The sequence below is a fragment of the Vigna unguiculata genome, chromosome 11 (genome assembly GCF_004118075.2).
Source record: "Vigna unguiculata cultivar IT97K-499-35 chromosome 11, ASM411807v1, whole genome shotgun sequence".
Lineage (NCBI taxonomy): Eukaryota > Viridiplantae > Streptophyta > Magnoliopsida > Fabales > Fabaceae > Vigna > Vigna unguiculata.
Window position 1 is genome coordinate 33630206 of NC_040289.1, and position 22059 is coordinate 33652264.

At 27.4% G+C, this 22059-nt stretch overlaps 1 protein-coding gene across 1 annotated transcript; it reads right to left on the bottom strand.

Annotated features, from left to right (window-relative positions):
- Positions 1 to 544: 544 nt before the first annotated feature.
- On the bottom strand, positions 545 to 6972 carry LOC114169642 (T-complex protein 1 subunit beta-like). Its single transcript, XM_028054884.1, has 12 exons — positions 6866 to 6972; positions 6100 to 6130; positions 5955 to 6011; positions 5728 to 5793; positions 5518 to 5629; positions 4511 to 4639; positions 3987 to 4058; positions 3706 to 3821; positions 2984 to 3060; positions 2226 to 2711; positions 1437 to 1752; positions 545 to 973 (listed from the first exon to the last, which is right to left on the bottom strand). The coding sequence occupies exons 2-12, from the start codon at positions 6103 to 6105 to the stop codon at positions 827 to 829; spliced, it is 1584 nt and encodes a 527-aa protein (XP_027910685.1). The 5' UTR covers positions 6106 to 6130; positions 6866 to 6972; the 3' UTR covers positions 545 to 826.
- Between the last annotated feature and the right edge of the window lie 15087 nt (positions 6973 to 22059).

Below are 22059 nucleotides of genomic sequence, written 5' to 3' on the forward strand. Positions count from 1 at the left end.
CAATAATATTGTTTTAAAGGTAATAGGTGGAACAGTTTTCAATGGATTTCAAAATAAATGTTCTTTCTGTCATCTTGACCAATTGAATAGAGATGTTTATAAATTGCTGAAATGGGCTATTCTTCATGCACCCCACTTTTTGTCCCTGCAACCCCTAAATTCAAATATTCCATTTTACCTTTGCGTCTCCTCTCCCCTTGCATAGTTAGTTGAGACAACACCCACTATGGAAAGTATAAAGAATAATGATATTTAATGATTTTTATTTTAATTGTAGTAAAAATGGTTTGGGAATTACAACTTTTGTGGGGTGCAGGAAGAAAATGTTGAAATGATTCATTGCCCATTCACTACAATCATGAAAGGTTACTCTGATTTCTGTGGCATTGCCCATTCGATGAAATCACTACAACATAAAAGTCATTCTTGTCTCTTTCTAATGGTAGTAATTAACTAGCTAAGCAAATTTGAAACCAGTTTTAATTTGTAACAGAATAAATATTGTCTATAATTTTTTTTGTAAGAAGTGGGTGTATGACGCAAGTTAAAGGAAAAAACTTGATATCTTCGAAAGAGTGTCTTAAATTCAAATAACATAATTAACTATAAGTACAGGGCAGGAATAAATTACGCAAAATTTATCCATTAACCTGACCCTGCCACCCACCCCAATCCACTAGCATGCGACTGGGTTGCAAAACAAATCAAAAATTTACCTAACAAACTTTTAGCATTACAAACAGTTTTTCCAATCACAACCACCATATCAAAATCACAGCACTCGCTAATGGTACGCCAGAAAATGCCAAGGTACCTTCACCATATTTTACATTCTATCTTCTCTTCTCCTTGGAGCACACGTGATTATTTCGTCAACTCTGAGGATCATCTCAGCTGCCTCTGTTGAAGATAGCAATACAGCTTGTTTGACTTTGAATGCTTCGCATATACCCCGTTCAGCCATGTCTCCAACCTTCCACAAAAACAAAAACACAGGTAAAAGTAGAACAAAAATGCAGACAACTATACATAAACCCTCGTAAAATCCTGCTCTTACTAACATGTTAAACTTGAACACACTCATTAATGACAGGTCCTAACTCACCCAGTCTTAGGCACATACCCTCCACGAACATATACATATATTTTTTATTTTGATGGGGCACATCAAACTAAATACCAAAAATCAGTATATGAACCTAAAAACCCTTTAACCCTAAACCAGAAATCAGTGCATGACCAGTGAAAAATAAAAACGATCGATCAGCTACCAATATAAATAAGATGACAATAAAACATTACATTACAAATGAAATGGCTCTTCTGACAAGAGTGCACTTCATACAACAGACCCAAGAGAAAACAGAAACAAGGCAATATCCTACATCATAATAATCACTCAACAAATTCACCAAACTCTTGGTTTCAATACTTACAGAACCAGAAATAACGTCAATTCCTGCAGTACAGCCCTCCTTCTGATGCTCTGCACGGAGCTGAGAAATCAACTCAGCACTGTCCAAACCAGCATTATCAGCAATGATTGTTGGGATAGCCAAAAGTGCACGGGAGAATGCCTCAATAGCAAGAGACCTCTTTCCTGGAGTTTTCTTAGCCAATGCATCCACTTCCTTTGCCATCACCATCTCGGGCCACCCACCTCCAAGCAACACTCTGCTGTCATTTACAGTCTGTGATAGCACACACAGGGCATCATGCAAAGACCTCTCAGCCTCATCGAGAACATGGTGGCTGCCAAAAAAGCAGATGCATCAGACTTAAAGTTGCACATACAAACAACATTTGTTCTAGTTTGTTTAAAAAAAGGGTCTATTCATACAAATAAAACAATCCTGAGCATGTCCAGCTCACAATGCACTGACTGAAATATAATATTGGAACAGCACTACATAAAGGCCTAAATTCATTATGATGACATGAAGATATTAAGACAAGCAAATAAAGTAAGTAGCATTCAGAAATCCAGCACTTGGTAGTTAGATCACTGTGTTATCATGGAAACAGCATAAGATTATAATCCACCACAAATAGTTAATGATTCTGGTCAAGGTTGATAGAAGCAGAACATCACAAACAAACCCTATGGCCAAAATACAAAAAACTTCAGCTGACAAAATTTGATGTAGCATTTATCAAGATTAAATTGCCTAACTATGTAAAAGAACACTAGAAAGGAATTTTGTAATAACAAGAATAAAATGTACCTAGCACCTCTCAGAACTATTGTACAGGCCTGCCCCATGGCAACACCAGAGAAATGAATTAGTTTATCCTCGCCAATCATAATCTCCTCAATAAGGTCACATTGCCCAAGCTTAACAGACTCGGGATTATCAAAGGTTGATGCAATTTCACCGCCAGTTACCAGAGCCAGACGCTCAATACCATCAAAATCAGCATGCTCAATAGCCAATATCCCCGCATCGGCAAAGAGCTCCTCTGGAAAATTGTAAATCAACTGCCTGTTAACAAAACAGTTGATACCATGACCTATTATCTTCTGCACCTTTTCTCTCATTTTCTCTTTCTCAGCTGTTTCAATCTGAGCAACTCTAGCCATAGAATCAACACGAACGCGTGCACCGTATATCTTCACTTTGTCTGTATCCATGGCAGTGTTGGCCACCAGTATCTTTGCATTCTCAATCCTTTTGGGTTGTCCAATACCGATTTTCTTGTCAAGAATGAATCTGGCAAAAAATATGAATTCAATTAATATAGCTTACACTTTGCCAGAGTAATGCTTATAAGAAAAAAAGAAAAAATTGCTATCACAAAATCCTTCATTATGCAAGATATTGCAGAAGTTGATAATCATGTTTTTTTTATGAGCACGACTCTGCGAAAGTTTCTTGGAAACAGCTTGTGCAACTCAACATAAAAAGATAATAAAGATTCAGCAACAAGTTGAAGAATTCCTATTTGCAAACTGCAAAATAGTCCAACTTTTCAGCAATATTACCCTTCATCTAAGAATGAATCCTTCAGTGAGCCTCCAGGTTTCTTTATAATCTGGATAGATTCTAAATTAGTGCTTCCCTGCATTTGAAAACACCATGGAAAGGATGAATATAAGATGAAAGAATGAAAAGACATACTTAATCAAAATATAACTCAAACTAATAAAATAAATATTGAAGAATAATAAACATTTGTTTGCACTGCAAAATCATTGAATAGCCCATATTACAAAATTAACAAAACAACTGAAGGAAACTTCCTATTTTAAGGCCATCTAGAAATGGGAAAAATCACTACTCTACATGAAAAGCTGTCATAAGCCAGCAAAAAAAAGAGTTAAACAAATAATTTGTTAGTTCTTACAGAGTATTCCAAATTCACTATTATGAAATCGTACCACAGGTATATTGTTATTTATGGATTGGAATACATTTGAATAGCCACATTCACACTATAAGAAATTATTATGAAGCAGCACATAATCTTATAAAAATAGTTATGTAATCCAACTTTCTACTAATGCGTTCAAGAAAGGTTCAAGAAAGTTCAGTCAAGTATGTGGTAAAATAAATTGATTAAGTTTGAATCCGGTGTATCAAGACTGGAATTCATCTGCTGTTCAGAAATTGTCTAAGGAAGAAAATTTGGCTAACAGCAAAGACTCCATTTGCTATATCTATTAAAATTGAAAACTGGTATTCAGTAGGATACGCACGAATTTACCTTCAGCCTCATTACAGCATCCACAGCTAAACTTGCAAAATGCTCCTTGTCCTGTGAAAGAATCTTGGAGCTCAAAGTTGTCATTGCAATGTTCAGTAAGTCTGACCTGAATTTCTCTGCACATTCCAGTAAATTATATCAATATATCAGATAACACGACACAAGAATGCCTAAATACCTGGCCCAGGTCCTTCTAACATAACTACAGTGTTTACAAGACAATAGAGACAATTATAAAACCCTGAAAACAAATCCTACAAAAGAGTGGAAGAAAAAAATACCAGAATCATCTTTGTTGTCCACAACCTTCACCAACAATGCATTTCGAGCACACTCTGCTGCCATTCGGAAACCTAGAAACCATGTGGAAAAATAAGTACATATAGGGAAGTATTCAAAACAAGGGAAATAAAAGATTGACAATGGAATTTTCATTGACTACTTATATTACTACACCTCTCAATAACAAGCATCAAAAAATTAATTCTTACTTTAATTAGAAAACAAGCACGAAATTTGTTTAACACTAGGTTTTGCATTCCCTGCTTAATATCAAGCTTCAAAGTAACACTCGATATGTCAGACATCAACGAAAGACATGCTATTCAAAATACAATTTAGAAACAGATGATGCACAATAAGGAAGATGTAGCTTTCTTATCCAATACAGTTACTTAATGAATATATTGTCTTGTATTCAAAGTGTGAACCACTGAAGTTGCCAGTAGAAAATTCATTAATATGAAAACATAACATTTTCAGGATAAGGGCAGTTGAGCCATTGTAGAAAAGAAAAGAATTGAACCTGATATTATTGTCATTGGATGAATCTTGGCTGCAACCAGCTTTTCCGCCTCCCTTAAAAGTTCACCAGCCAAAACAACGACAGAGGTGGTTCCATCCCCAACTTCATCATCTTGTACTTTTGATATGTCTAACTTATATTAAGGATGGTTATCTTAAGATTTAAAAATGAAAAATATACCCACACCAATGCTCTCTAATAACTGGTAAGGATGACCGAACAAACATGGTTCCCACCAAGTAGGATCTGGGTTGGGTATGCACACAACATTATACCTCACCCTCGCATTCCAAACTAGAGAGGTTGCTTCCAAAACTTGAAACTGTGAACTATGAACTATAACTCACAAGGAAGCAAAATTACAAATGAGCAAACACTCAACCTTATCTGGATGGGTGTTCTGCAACAAATTGCTTGCCACCTTAAAGATAAATATGTAGCATATAACATTACCACTAGTTTAAAATTATTCAAAAATTGGCCATCCACATCCATGATTCTAGTGTAAAGGGACTTTTGAGTTACTATTTTGAGAAATTTGGAGATCCTTTTTCTGCTTTTGTTCACTTATGCTGCCTCACATTGGTGGGTGCCATATAGTGGTGAACTAGAACATAGTACTTTTGCATTTCTTCTGCAGATTCAAAAAGGAGATAAATGTATCCTAGTATGTCTTTTAAAATTGCTGGTTCCTTAAATTAATGGTATCCTTTAAATATCCAGATTGTAGTCTGTTTTTTGGTTTTGGCTCCAGACCTACATCAATTAACTTTACGGTGATTAGAGACTTCCATGAAACTAGGAGTTTCACATCTGCTTCAGAAATTCAAAATCATGACTTCTCACTTTGGATTCATTATATTACGCATTTTCCATGGTTAAAAAACTATTCATCAAGTAACTATCAAACCCTTAGGTAACATGAATAAGAATTTCACATTAGCTCTCTCCAAAATCCAAATTTTCTAAGCTGTTTTCACCACAACAATAAAAATTAATAAGGATACCCACAAGGACTTTAGCAGCTGGGTTATCAATATGGAGGGACTTCAAGATTGTAGCCCCATCATTAGTGACAGTAACTTCACGTCCTCTACCTGTAGACTGCAAAATTTTATCCTGCAGTAATCACATCCAAGACATATGAATTAGCTAAGAGTAGAAAATAAAGCATTTATCACCACCACTTATCAAAATGAGCCAAGAAGAGATTTTACCATTCCCTTTGGCCCTAAGGTTGTCTTGACCAAGTCAGCAATAGCCATGGCTCCAACAAAAGAAGCCTGCACAAAACCAAATCATTCAACATAGATAATTAGAGTAAACCAAATATTCCTAGACTCGTAAAAATAATAATGCACGGAAACATTCACTGATACAGATCATAAACATTATACTATTCTCAAGAAAACAAGGCACAAACATAAGATCATAACATGCTAACCATTCTGGCTCGCTCCCCTTTTTCTTCACTGGCTTCATCTTTAAAAATTCTATCAATCTATAGCATTCACCACAAAAGAAATCCTCAGATGAAAAAAAAAAAGGTAGGAATAGAAAAATACAAAATTGTATAGCATGTAACTTACCGCCATTACAGGAAAATTCAAATGCAATCACCTGAATACAGAATCAAATAATGTCACGTAATCAATCACAGAAAAAAAGAAAAAAAAAGTATCTACGTTTATATGAGAGGATCAGGCCAACTGAAAAAGAACAACAACACAATCACGTAAAAAAATAAATGCACCCTAAAGAAGCACTGCCCTATAGCCCTATGCATATATAGTGCCAGATTACATTGTTCCTTCCACCTTACACAATAAACCAGCCTCTTATCATGTACATCACTCGGGTTACGCTTAAAAAAACTATAAATATGGTAGTTTTTACCATCAAACTACTAAAATAACACAGATCTATCAAGAGAACAGGAAAACAATATACATCCTGTATATTAAATAAAATTAAATAATCCACTATGTCCAAAGTCCACACAATAAAACCTCAATCCTTTGTGTCTAGTTATAGGTTACACACTGCAAATGCAATTCTCACTTCTATCAACTAAGTCATTCTCAAGTCTTAATAAAATTCAGGTCTAGCTATTCCTGTACACCATCCTATCAAAAAACGAAAGAATCAGGGTTTGGCTCGGACAATAGAAAGCAGCATAGATTTACTACGCGAGGGTGAGAAATGGAGGAAGAAAAGAAACGCGATTTGAAATGGTAGAAGTTAAGAAGCTGATGCAGAACACAACATAAAGGAGCTTGCGAACCGAAACAAGATCGAGAATCAAAATGCATAAATGGTAGAACACTTCAAGTACAGAGAACGCGAGAAACTGACCGCGGAAGAAGGTAGGGTTGGGGCGAAGCAAGTGAGAGAGAGTGAGTTGCGATGCGAATCGAGAGCGCGAGGGTTTTGTTTAGGTTCTGTCAAAATATGGGTTTATACAACCTTCTTTAATTTACACACTCACTCTTTTCATTTTTCTTTGTTTTTCATAAATAAAAATGTTGTTAATTTAAATTAGACATAAATAAAAGATTGGTAAAGTTATTATGTTAAGAGATTTGGTAATTTAATTTACAATGTTGTTAAATGGACATGTAATAAAAAATAATTTCTCTCTTTGATAAAACAAATAATTAAGAAATTTCACTTTATTTCGAATAATTGAACAATTCCCTTTTTTAAAAATAACCGTCATAATAATCTTTATATATATATATATATATATATATATATATATATTCATAAATTATATTATTTTTATATTAATTAATTGTAGGAAAATTTAATAAAATTATATTATTTTAATATAATAAAGTTGTAGATAACTCATGTGTTTTTTGCTGGTGTAAATTGTGATTTTACAGATAATAACTTTAATTTAATATAGTTTGTCCATTTTTTATATTACTAGACCATAAAATTGACGTTGTTCTGCGTAATATGAATTAATTAGTAGACGTATAGTACGAAATAACTTATCAAAGTATTAATAGTATAAATAGAAGTATTTTTTTCATGTGAAAAAGTATAAAAAAATGAGAATATCTTTAAGAAATCAAAATAGTAATTATTATTTTCAAAATAAGTTAAATCAAATATGAAAAACTAATATAAGATGAGTTACTTTCGAAATTTTTTCTATGGAATTTGAAAAAATACTTTTCAAATTTCAATTTGATATTTTTCATAAAAATTAAAAATAAGTTGTAATATAATAAGATATGATATTTACTTCAATTTAGTACATAATAATTTTTTAACTACTTTTTAAATCCTGCAGTTTTATATATGGTTATAAAATAAAATGAACTAACTTACTTGATGCATAAAAAATCGTGTAAGTTATATAGTAGTATGATATTTATAATTTATTTATTTGTCAACAGTCGAATGATTTAAATATACTATCATTAAATATATGAAATAAAAATACAAAGTGTGAAGAATGTTTAGATTGAGGGCGTAATATATAACAAATAAATAAATGATACTCAGATTATTTATATACATTTCAAATGATTAATTGACATAATAATCTTTAAAAAAAAGTATATTTAAAATTTATTATGACCGCAAACAGCTTATTTAGAGCAAAAATTAAATATAAAAATTAGGAAATAAATAAATAGCTTTATAATTTACGAATTTATATATTTATTTGGAACTCAGTGGTATATTATAAAGACGAAATGCTAACTCTTCAAGTGGTATATTATAACAAAATACATCTAGGTCACATTTATTTTGAATAATTGTTCATTCATGTCCATGATTTCTTTCAACATTTTCACATGGTATTTGATTCGAGCGAAGAAAGTAGGGTACCAACACAGATAATTTTAACTCGTCTCATTTGATAAATGAAAAAAAGTTAAATCCGACCGGTCAGTCACATTAAAACGGGTTAGAATTTTAACTTATTGTTAAAAGATGGATCACTGAACTCGTCCATTAATTTTTGGGTTAAGTATTTTTTAACCATAACTTTTAACTAAAACTAAAATGTGTTATTGTCTGAAATTTTAATTCATTTTTATTCCTGAACTTTAAAAGTAAATAAATATAATCATTTTAATTCAATTACATTATTATTATTTTTTGTCAAACACAATTCATGTTAGTATTAAATTTGTTTACACGGTTTCACACATCTTTTATTCAATATTTGTTGGAAAATGCAATCGACACAAGTTAATATAATTGGGTTAAAAGGACTATATTCATCTATTTGTAAAGTTTATGGATCAAAATGTATTGAAGTTTCAGACAGAAACAAATTCTAATTTTAGGTCAAAGTTCAAGACTAAAAACATACTTAACCCTTAAACTTTTAATTGTATATAAAAATAGATATTAAAGCATATTTAATTATTAAATATATTTTAAGCTTTCAACTCATTAATTAATGTTTTCAGCCTTAAATTTTAACATAAAATTGAAATTTGATTTTGCCTCATACTTTAATATTGTCTCCAAATTTTAAAAATAAATAAATATAATTTTTCTAATCATATTTATGTCTTAGATGACATTTTAAGTCGAAGTTTCAGAATCCGATGTAAAATGTCATTTAACACAAAAATATTATATTTATTTAATTTTAAAGTTTAAGAGATAAAATATAACAAATTTTAATTTCTTATCAAATTTAGGAATTATAAACATATCTAATTCTTAAAATAATTATTACATATACAGGTTAAATTATTCTATTATAAACTTAATTTCTAATTGTTAATAATTTAAGTTATAAAATTATTGAATATTTACACTTTAAAAAAAGAATAATATTAAATAGTTTATTTTTTAAAATATTTTTATCTAAATTTTTAATTAAAAAATATCAGTGGTTTAGGTTATTCCGGACCGTATTTGGGCTGCTAACAAACCAGTCCGTCCCATTTTGGATGGGCTGAAGCCCCCAGTCCAAGGTGGCCAAATTTGCGATCCTCAGAAGAAAGCGATGTTTTCCTTTGTCGTACCCATTATAATAATGGGACGTGCAGGAAGTAATTTCTTTCTATTTGTTTATCATTGGATAGGCATCATTGTATCTCAATTTTTGGGCTTTGGCATTTGATGTTGTTAAACTGATACTAATGGATTGCCTTCTCCTTATTGTACCACCATAATTCCTCCCTGCTCCTTTGCGAGGTACGAGAAAAGTTTAAATTCTCTATATAATACATGAAAATATTTCAATGTAGAATATGTTTTCAAGTTATGTATCTTAAAACAAAAATTCAATTTGGACATATATTATGGACCATTTAATTCATAATTCATAATATCTTTTTATTACAGAATTCATAATATATTTATAAATTATATAATTTGAAATTATTAAACTTATGAATTGTATAACTCAAACTATATTTTTGAATCGTGTATTCCAAATGTGAATATGACTTCTGGATTAAATCTAAAATTATATTTTACATTTTACAATCTGAAATTCATTATTTATATTTTGGGTTAAATATGTTTTTGTTCTTCAAGTTTCAGTGAAATTTTGAAATTTGGAATTAGTACCTCATTAAAAATTTTGACCAATTTAGTCCTTCATCTTTCAAAATGCGTGAATTTAGTCATTTTAACCAAATTTTGTTAAGTTTATTTGACGTTTCAAGCGCATTGCATGATAATATTTAAATTATTTACACTGTTTAACACATTTTAGCTTCAATGTTAACTTAAATACTATCATGAAATGCGCTTGAAACATCAGATAAACTTAACAAAATTTGGTTAAAGGGACTAAATTCACACATTTTGAAAGATGAAAGACTAAATTGGTATAAAGTTTTGATGAGAGACTAATTCCAAAATTCACTGAAACTTGAGGGACCAAAAACATATTTAACCCTTATATTTTTTACTGTGTTTTATGGAAACAACCAGTGGACTTTACAAATTGTAAATTAAAATTACAACTTGGATTGTACAATTTAAAATTGTTCTTATGCGATGTCCTTTTAGATTGAGAATCAACATGTTAATTTATTACTATTACAAATTAAAGGGTTAAATATGCTTTTGCTCTCTCAAATTTAGTCTTTTATCTTTAGAAATGCGTAGATTTAATCATTTTTATCAAATTTGTTAAGTTTATTTGACATTTTAAACACATTTTATGATAATATTTGAGTTAACATTGAAGTGCAAATGTGTCAAACGGTGTAAACAATTCAAATATTATCATGAAATGTGCTTGAAACATCATATAAACTTAACAAAATTTGGTTAAAAGGACTAAATTCACGCATTCTTAGAGATGAAGGACTAAATTGGTCAAATATTTTGAAAAGTGACTAATTCCAGATTTCACTGAAACTTGAGATACCAAAAACATATTTAACCCCAAATTAAATAATCCAAAATGTTAAGATGGACTTCCGAATCATATGACCTCTGACTTTACCAAATCTGAAATTATCATGTTGGATCATTTAATATAATATAATTTCATATTACATAATTTTAAAATAACTCAAAAATCAATGTAAAATCTATTGAAAATTTTCCTTAACAATAAAAGATACCAGTGAATAAAAGAGAAAGTTTTGGAGGTTGAATGAAAACACCAGGTGCAGAAAGAAAATATGGGTGTGTAAGAAGAAGGAACCCTATGGATTTTTCTTACCAAATATGTGTGGGAGAGGGTTTACACTTTCAAAGTGCATTATTTTGCTTCTGAAGAAGTTTCTGAATACAACCTCAAACTACTAATTGAAAACTTTGACTATTACTTAGTCAAATATTCTGACTTGTGTGTTTATTCTTCTTCGTACATTGAAAACTTCTTGAGGCATGTGAAGTTTCTGGAAGGTCCAGCAATTATTCTGGACCGGGTCATGAGAATTAGGTATACAAGTAAAGGATGTCATAAGAACAAGAATTTTCTTAACTCTCAAAGTGTTTTTCTTTTGATTCTATAATTATTATGTTTAGTAAATCTAGTCAAACTTTGGAAAGTTAGTTGATAGTTGACGGATCAAAATTCATGAAATTGAAACATTGAATTGTTCATGTTTGATATATTTATTTCATAATGTAAAATAATTGATATGATACGTTTATTTTAAAACATAGTTTTATGTTATTGATAGAAAGAAATTTTGAAATATATTTCTCTTCACTTTTTCATTTTTAATTTCTTCCTTTTTCTTTTTTTCTTCTCTTTCTTGAGTAGCTTATATTATTCGATGACCTTGCACCACCACTACCTGTAATATAAAAAAAATGAAAAATATTAAAAAAAACCTCAACTATCACATTTAAAATGTTAAAAAAAAAAAACAAACGGTTACAAAACTATCTCCCACGGCGATAGATTTTACAAAACTGTTTCCTCATCAATTGACACATTTTATTGTTATCTATTAAGTATACTGCCACTGTTTGAAAACAAAACATGTTTTGGTTTTCGAGAACAGTAAATTTAGATATTTAGATATTAATACAAGTAGATCTTATGTCTCTGTAGCAAAAGATTCAGAGTCATCAATGACGTCATTTTATTTGTTCTCCCACAATTGCCACTGGAAGACATTAAAGTCAATTAGTATTGGTTAAAGAATGAATAAAATAATATACTACCCATCAAAAGTTGGATATTTAGAAATATAAATATAATATTGCTATATCCGAAATGATGAGTAAATCAAATATGTTTGGTTATGAGTAGCTTCACCATATGGATTGCAATACAACTTTCAAGATATTAAGATACGAACAATCTATACAAACAAAATCTACATTGCTCTCAAATAAAAAAACTTCATTTTATGTTTGACAATTTCCACTACCTAAAATGAAAAAAAAGAAATAACGTAACCTACTTTTTTTCACTATAAATATATGAAAGAGACACCCTTTAGATATTTATGGTTCATTAACAATAAATTTCTTTTTTTTTTCTTGTATAAAACAGTTATATTATTTATATTTGATTAAAGAATATATTTAACTCTTAAATTTGAATAAAATTAAAATTTAACTTTTTCTAAATTTTGATGTAGTTTATTATCAAATTTAAAACTCATAAATATAATTTTTATAATCTAAATATATAAGTTATTGTTGATATATTAATCTATGTTTAAGTGGATGTTTGAGTTGGTTATACATTTTAATTAAAATATTATTTAACATATAAATTTGACGTATTAAATTAAAAGGAATATTTATTTAGTTTTAAAGTTAAAAAATTTAAAATAAAAATAAGTTTTAATTTTAAGTTTAAGTTTAAAAATAAAAATTATATCGGAGAGAGGATAATAATATGTGTCTGTCAGTGTCGCGCAGGAACGTGGTTTGATTTGAAGTGACAGAGCAATTCCCATGAGGAACTCCCTTCACATGACCCTACCAACCTTCAAATCAAGATCAACAAAATCACACTCATTCATTGTTAGTATGAGATCACTGCTGAAACCATTCTCAACATCAACCCCAATTTTATAATTATTTAAAACGTGGAAAACATGTTCTATCAAAATAATCCACTGCTACACCCTTCATTTTCCACAAACTACTGTCACCACGCATCACCCTTCATTTCTCCACACTTCAAATCATGTTGGAATATAGACGCTCCAGCTTTAGACATTCTTTGTACATATGATTTTGACCAAAATTTTACATCAGAATAAACATAAAAAAAATATATTATATTTTATTTCTTAATAAATATTATATATATATATATATATATATATATAACACATGTGTATTATGATAATAACAAATAAAAACAGTATAAAATTTTAATTTTTAATTTAAAAAATAGTTAAGTTTGAGAAATCATAAAACCAAAAGAGACAGTTAACATTTAAAAAAACGGTCACTTAAAAGCAAAATAAGTAAGATAATTATTTTAATTAAAAAAATCATATAAAAGATTAAATTAAAAAACAAATGTGAACAAAAAATCTTTATAAGTATGGATTAGTGAAATATTATACTTTATGATAGCGATAACAAAGGAATAAATAAAGCATGACTTTAACTCTGTTTATTGTAATCACCTTTTAACAATAAAATTTCCAACTCTAGAATAATAATTAAAAATCAAAACCTCAAACACCTTCACCACCAAAAATATAATTTGATAATCAAATAACAACAACATACTAAAATAAAATAAAAATCATAATCCAGTTAACTTAACAATACATTATAAGCATGAAAGTTAGTTTCTCTTAAGACTCGAGATATTCACAGATTCATATACCCTATTCACATGAAAATATCATCTTTCTCTCAAAATCTCGACACTCTTCAAATAAGATCTCTTCCAACTTCAAAAGTATAATAATCAAACCAAAAATAGTTACGGTTTAACCCAATTCACCATACAAACTTAAAGACAATAAAAATAAGAAGAAAAACAATAATGTTAGTTGATGCATTCATCTTACTCTTTTGGTATTTCTTTGTTTTCTTTTGAAACTCAACCATTAAGTATTCGGGTTTTTTTTTTTTTTTTACTTGCCACAATTGTTATTAGGGTTAAATATGTTTTTGGTCTCTTTAGATTTAGTGAAATTTGAAATTAATCCATCATCGAAATTTTTGACCAATTTAGTCATTCATCTTTAGAAATGCGTGAATTTAGTCCTTCTAATCAAATTTTGTTAAGTTTTTTTGAAGTTTCAAATGAGTTTTATGATAATATTTGAGTTAGCATTTAAATGAAAATGGGTCAAACAGTGTAAACAATTCAAATACTATCATGAAATGCGTTTGAAATGTCAGATAAACTTAACAAGATTTGATTAAAATGACTAAATTCATACATTTCTAAAGATAAAAGACTAAATTGGTAAAAAATTTCAAAGAGAACCAATTCTAAATTTTACTTAAACTTAAGAAATGAGGAACAAAAAACATATTTAATCCTTTCTATTAAATTGTTTTCGTTAAACATTAGCCTCATGAACCTAATATCTATAAAGACGTACAATATTTTAATTTCACTTTTTAATAACAATACATCATAACATCAAAAAACATCTCATAATTTCTAATAATATTTAATAATATATAATTATATTCAATAATAACTCATAATATCTAAAGATATTTCATAATATCTAAAAATATCTAATGTATAATCATAAAATATCTAAAAACATATCATAATTTCTAATTATATTTAATAATACTATTAAAACACATGCACGCACATGTGTTCATAATCTTTTAATAATAAAAAAATAATAAAATTGTTATTATTATTACTATTATAATTATAAAATTATTTTTTAATTGTAAATATTTCTTATTTATTTTGTAAATAATTTTACAATTAAAAAATAATTAAATTTAAAAAAATCAAAAAAATAATTAATTTTAAAGAAACGCAGACTTAAAATATAAAATTAATAAAATAATGATTTTAATTTACAAAAAACATTTATTTAAAAAATAATACCAAAAAACACATGTAAAGACAAAACATTAGAATATTTAAAATTATTTCATAATTTATATTAATACATAATAATATTTAATAACATCCCTTAATATGATATCTAATATCTTTTTAATTGAATAATTATTTATTAAATCTCATCGAAAAATATTTTAAGTAAAATAAATCTTCAAAATTAAATAATTAATAAAATATTAATTTTTTAAATCATATCACCTATTCATTTTATCAATTACTTAATATTTAACTTTGTTTAACTATTTTCATAATTATTATAGTTTCCAGAGCCTCACCTATATACCCAAATAAAAAACACATGGCTAGTGAAAGTAACCAAAATTCCTACTACTTTTAGGAAAAATCAATTAACTTAGTGATATGGATAAGACTAAATCTATCCAAAATCTTTATGTGCAGCAAATTTTGAATGAAATTTTCAAATAGTCAAGATAGGACAGATATCCAATTCCAATATTAGTTTCACAATATTTGGATTTTATGTTTATTGTTTGTTTATATTTAAGTACTTCCAGAAGTGAGATATATATACTTTTCGAAATTAATAATTATAATTTATACACATCATTTTCTCTTAATTCTTTGAAACATGTTTTAAAAAATGATGACATAATTAAAAGTGAGTTTTAAATAGTAACGTAACATGCTTACAGTTGGAATATTATTGATGTCGAGTGTCATACTAAAAAATAATGATCGAAGTTACTCTTATATCTCAGTTTTTTATGTGTTTGTTTTACTATATTTTAAATTCACATATTAAGGGTTGTAATAAAGAAATATTTGTACACACTTACCTGCTTTAATATGCTAAATCATATTTTAAAAAAGAAACTGAAGAAAACCCTTAAATTTGGTAATATTTTTTCATATAAAGATAGTCCTTAATCAAGTTATCTTAATTTCCAATTTCTTTTTTAAAAAACGCAATATAATAATTGTTGTTTTGTCTTATATGACATATTATTCTTCGTTTGACTTTGTAGAAGAACTATTACCAGAACTTCCAAACTAGAAGGTCATTCAAACGTATAAAGATTCATTTGCCGACAAGAAAAAGATAATGATATTAAACAAAATTCTTTATATATATATATATATATATATATATATATATATATATATATATATATATATTAATTGGGAAGTTTGTATTTTCTTTTTATGATTTTTTTACTCTATAAAAATTATTAACAGATAATTAAATAAGCATTTTATAAGTACAAATTTTTCGAAACAAAAATGCTTCGTAATATAAAATCTCTATTTTTATCTTAAAGAAACTAATAACTTGATTAATTAAGGTTTAATATATAATATTTCCTCTTCATTTCCTCACTGAATAATTTTGTGAGGGATTAGTGTATTATAGATTTGAATTATTAATCTATTTTATTTTATTTTGTACATCCGTATACTATTTTCACTTTAAATTCTTTAAACAAATTCTAATAATATTTTTCTCGTATATCTATTAAATATAAAAGAAAAAAAATATTTTACGTCATTTAACAAGTTTTGTAAATAAGATAGTTTTAGCAAAAATTATCTTTTGTATTTCTAAAGAAAAAGAGAGATTGAAAAATAATGAGAAATAATGTTAAATAAGTGTAAAAAAAGTTCTGATACCAAAATCCCAATGTTCAATTAAAAATTAATACCATAATGGCATATTTTCAGCTGAGATATAAACAATATTTTCAAAGATCATAATAAAAGGTGTTCTCTATTATTATCTTGGTCTACCACCCTTAAGACTTTTATTAAACTTTTATAAACTTGTTAAAGACTTTTATTCAACATTATAAGAAACATTTACAACGTGTTTTATCCTTAAATTTAGTTTGTTTTTACCTTTAATTTTGAAATGATTTTTAAGCTTATAAAAGTCAATTACAAGCTACAATACTCAGCTTTGGGAAAATTTTATTGAAGTATGGATAATTTTAGTAAAGTATATATATATATACATATATATATATATATATATATATATATATATTGAAATTGTTTTCAATAATATAAATTATTTAAAAAACAAGTTATTCAAAAATTTCTTTCCGAAATTTATTAAAGGTATATATTGACAATTTTTCTTTTGATATTTACTGAAATAATTTTTTAATTAATATCAAGCATAATTATTTAAATTAACATTTATTAAGGATGTTTTTACAAAGTTGACGATTGAATTTTTCATTTATAAAATTTTACCAATACTTATTAAAAGTTTTTCTCAAAATTTATCTTAATCAGCATTGATAGAAATTAACATTGATGAAAAATAATTCTAATTAATATTATGTCTAAAATGTCATGAAACAAATCCTAAGCAACTAAACAAATAATACTCATAATTAAAAATACAAAAAATATTAATAAAAAATTCACAATAAATATTAATTAAAATTTTCTAATTTACATTGGTAAAGAAAATGGTCTTTTAACAGAAACAATATATTAATATGGAGGAAGAAATAACATTAAATATAAGAACATCAAACATTCATGGTAATATGTTTCGATCCCAAGAATCTTTCTAAAAACCATTGGATTTAAGGTGACTTAGTTTTGAATTTAAATTTCGATTTTGTCTTATGGTATCCACATTAATTTAAAATATAGTTTTAAACACTATATTAACAATAAAAATTATTTAATATTGTTCAAACACACTTCACTTCAAACTTTGTATTTTCATTTCCGATTCAAAATTCTCGACCAATTTTTCTTATGAATTTCACAATTTAATTTAGTGATAACGCTTGTGTTAATCCCAACTTCTTCATAAAAATCAATTAATAAAATATAATTAGTATTAGCAAATGATTGTTTTGTCAATAAATTACAACAACAAAAGTTCGTTAACATTGTCGGTGAAAAAATTGTAACTTTTATTATTGTCCATAACTTATCATTGTAATTATAGTTGTAAATTTCGTTGGTAAATTTTTTGACCAGTAATTTGTATATGAAGGAAAATGAGTGAAGTGTATGAAAATGAAGGATAAGTTGTGAATTTACATATTCTTAATCAAAGTTAATGTTTTAATTACTACAACTTTTTGTTAATAAAAAAGTAAAATTGCTTTTAAAAAGAAGGAAAAATTTGAATCTTGTGAAGTTTTACGCTATATTCGTCTAAGCTGATTTGTTGTTTGAAATTATTAGGAGGAACATATGTGCGAAAACATGTCATGTTCCCTTGAATATATTTTTGAGAGAGGGAGAGTACAAATTTGTAGGATACACTTCTCATTCCATTTCGTGTAGAGAAAATTTTTGGGAATAAATTGATTTTTTACCATAACAATATTCCTACATGTATTTATAGCAAAAAAAAAAAATCATACATTTATTAACATGATTAACATAGAGACATTATGTAACTCATGTATTTATGTTCTTACTTCAATCATCTATAACAATATAGAAAGGGGATTCCCCTTTTTGTGTCCACTTTTCAAAATACCGATTTTACCCTTTAAATATAATAATTTATTAAATTTTTAAAAATTGACCATTACTTTTACAATTTTTTTATAAAATCGGATGTCTATGCTTCTTCTATTCTTCTTTATTTATCAATGGTTATTCTTTTATCTGTTCTGATATATTTCACTTTATTTTTAATAAATATAATTTTAATTTATATATTAACTTAATAACATTATAATATTATCACCTACTAATATAATATCACGCATATTTAAAAAGTGCATACACAGCGCCATAGTGCCTGTGTTACCCTAGTATCGATTACGTAATTAATGCATTAAAATGAGCCCCTTATTTATTAGGTAATGATGAGAGTTAATTTTCTTTTATAGACTCATATATCTTTATAATAATTAATAATATTGAAAATATAATATTAATATATTGAATAATATATATATATATATATATATATGTATAAAATTAAATAATAATAGTAATAATATATATAGCAATTAAATATAACAATAAATAATAAAAATAATTATTAATAATAATATTTTTTATTAATAATAATTTCAAATAATAGTAATTATCGTAAAAAATTATAATATTTTAATATTATTTAACTTTTTATTAATTTTTTATTAAAATTTATTAAATAATAGTTTTTAAAACTTAATATTTTTAACTAACCTACAAATTATTTTATATACTTTATCACCAATGGTATTTTAGTATTCATTAAATTCCATCTATTATAATTTTTTATTTTATCTATCACATCACTCAAATTATTCATTAACTTTTACAAAATTCATGCATTCATATTCAGGCAATTAACCATTTAAATTCACACAAAAAAAACACATATTTATCTACCAAAATCTACACAAATTCATCTTCACACACTTTCCAAAAATATTTCTTCACGAAAACATGCCCTTAAGATTGTCTTGTTATATTATTTCATCTTTAAATTATATATGAAATTAACTTTAACATTCACACTTTAATAGTTTTTAATTGTTATTTTAATGTTTTCATAACTAAAAAAGTTAAATTAATTACACAAATAAATATATTTCCACTTTTAAGTCACTCTTAACCATAAATTTTATGTCGCTGATAAAAAATAAAAAAACCATAAATTTTATATCTTTGCAACTTTATTTCTTAATTCTGCGAGGTACAAAATATTGATGCAATTCCAGTTTCAAAACATTTCAATGTACTTGAGATCGAAACAATATTAACTTTTCTATTGAATTAATTTCTAATCTTAAAACACATTATCTATTTGTATGTCCTAAAACACCGTCGTTTCTATCTCCGACTAATATCTCCTATTTCTGCTATTTCTCTTCCACGTGTTTTAACTTTATCTCAATTCAATGTACTCGATCAACATTTTTTTCAAGGTTCACTCTACATTTTCTCCTCAAATTTATTTCATGCGTTCAATTTATCAATTATTTCATTTTCCATGACGTAGAAAGAGCCAAACCAATCCTCTTGATTTTATTTTCTTCATAACTTTTATGCCATGTTTGATTTTGAAAAAAGAAAAACACATTGAGGAAAGAAAAACATGCAAGAAATAATAATTGAATTTTAATTATTAGATACAATAGAATAAAAGTATATGAGAAATTGTCAGAATATTTTTTAACTCCGGCTTTGATTAAATTTGTTGCGAAATTTAGGATTTAGATGAAATCATAATTAACTAGGTACTTAGGTTAATTTGGTTTAAACTTTATCAATAATAATTAAACAAAAACGTAGAAAATAAATTAATACCCACATAAGGAAATGATAAATATTGAAGTTAAGGTCAAAAGTGAAAAATAAATAAAGCAACAAACTTCACCTCCTTTTTTGAAATTTACACAAAAGGTCTCTAACGTTGTCATATTTTATGGTAGATATATAACTTATTCGTGCGAATTTTACTTCAAACATTTCAACTAATTTGCTTTTAGATGCAGTCTTTCTATTTATAGATTAAGTCAAAGAATATGGTCTAACATTTAAACTACAAGTAAATGACATGAATTATATTATTTTCCTATTTTTTAATCAGCATTTGCTAAACCTTCTATGGATTACGAGAGTTTTGTGGATGTTATTCTACTTTTGGAATATACATGAAAACGTGTTGGACATAATAGTTGGTGAAATTAATGATTATTTTAAATATAATTTTAATTCTTTTAATGGTGATTTTTGTCATGTGATGATTTTTATAATTTTGGCTATTTTAATTTTTTAGTAAAATATAGTTTTTAAGTGTATATTTTAATATTAACTAATACTCTGCAAAATACAACTAAAATGAATATCTCATTTTTTTTCATAATTTAGTTTAATTCTATGACATGGAATTGATTCCGAAAGCAACCAAATGTTATAAGTTATGTTATAGAAAGACCCCGCAGTGTCTTAGGGTGAATAAATTTAAAAATTGGATGACATCAACATCTTCAGCGGTGAAGAACATGCAAGACGTGAGACATGAACAAACTGAGTAATTGACAAACTTTCGACTCAAGAGACACATGAATGGATTTAATACATAATGAAAAAGAGGGCTTAAAAAGGATAAAGAGATAAGAATGACTTGAATGAAATAATTAATAGTAATTCACTTCTTTAATATCGTCACAATCAACACATGAATTCAAGAAAAATCTCGAAAACAATCACCACGTGTTACTGATACAAAATGAATTTAAATTAGATGCATGTATAAATTTATGAGTTACGCATTAATAGTATTAAATGTGACATTAAAATTTTGAAGTCTAGATTACTATCCTCTATTACGATTTTGTCGCCCCATAATCGTCGTAAATTCTTGAGAAATTACCTTGCCGACTAGGCCATCTCACACAAGTATTATTATTATTATTATTTTGTAAGAAAAAAAAATAAAGCAAAGGAAAACGTGGGAAAAACATTGAGCAGTTGAAAGAAGTGTTTAGAAACGAAAGTGATGGTTGGAATCGTCTGGTCGTGCTCTGAGTTCAGCAGTCACAGCCGGAAAAACACACAACCTAGCCCAAAACAAAATGCCGACATGAGATGAATAAAAAAAAAAAAACATCTAAGGCTAGTGGAAAAAAACGGAAGCCCTTGTTGTACAAGTAGTTAACGCAACTGGCACCAGTTATTCCGAGTGACGGCTGTTTAGGAGTGTAAAGAGTCCAAGACAGAGCCGAAATATACACAAGCTTTGGCCCACACAACCCAAAAACAATTCACTCACGTGGGAGAAATTAAGAGCCAACAACAACGACGTATGTCCCAGCAACTCCTCCTGTCGCGTTATTTTGCGCACGCGTTACTCATGCCAGTTGACGCTTACGCCTTCTACGTGTTCATATGTCAACCCTCTCCCTTCACCACCACCAAATTCTTTTTTTTTTTTTTTTATTTGTTGTTATTACTTCACATTAAATAATTAATTAATGATATTCTAAAACAAAATACCACTGTAATAGAATTTTGGATTATTACACCGCTCATGCCCATTGTATTGCGACTATTATTTATTTATTTATTTAATAGGAGTAGGAGTACTACAGTGAACCGAACCCATTATATATATATTTCAGAGGTTCCCACC

Coding starts and splice junctions, on each gene's coding strand:
- LOC114169642 (XM_028054884.1), bottom strand. Junction 3,061..3,705: donor ATGCTGTAATGAGGCTGAAG/GTAAATTCGTGC, acceptor TTTCAAATGCAG/GGAAGCACTAATTTAGAATC. Junction 1,753..2,225: donor ATAGTTCTGAGAGGTGCTAG/GTACATTTTATT, acceptor CTTTTTTGGCAG/CCACCATGTTCTCGATGAGG.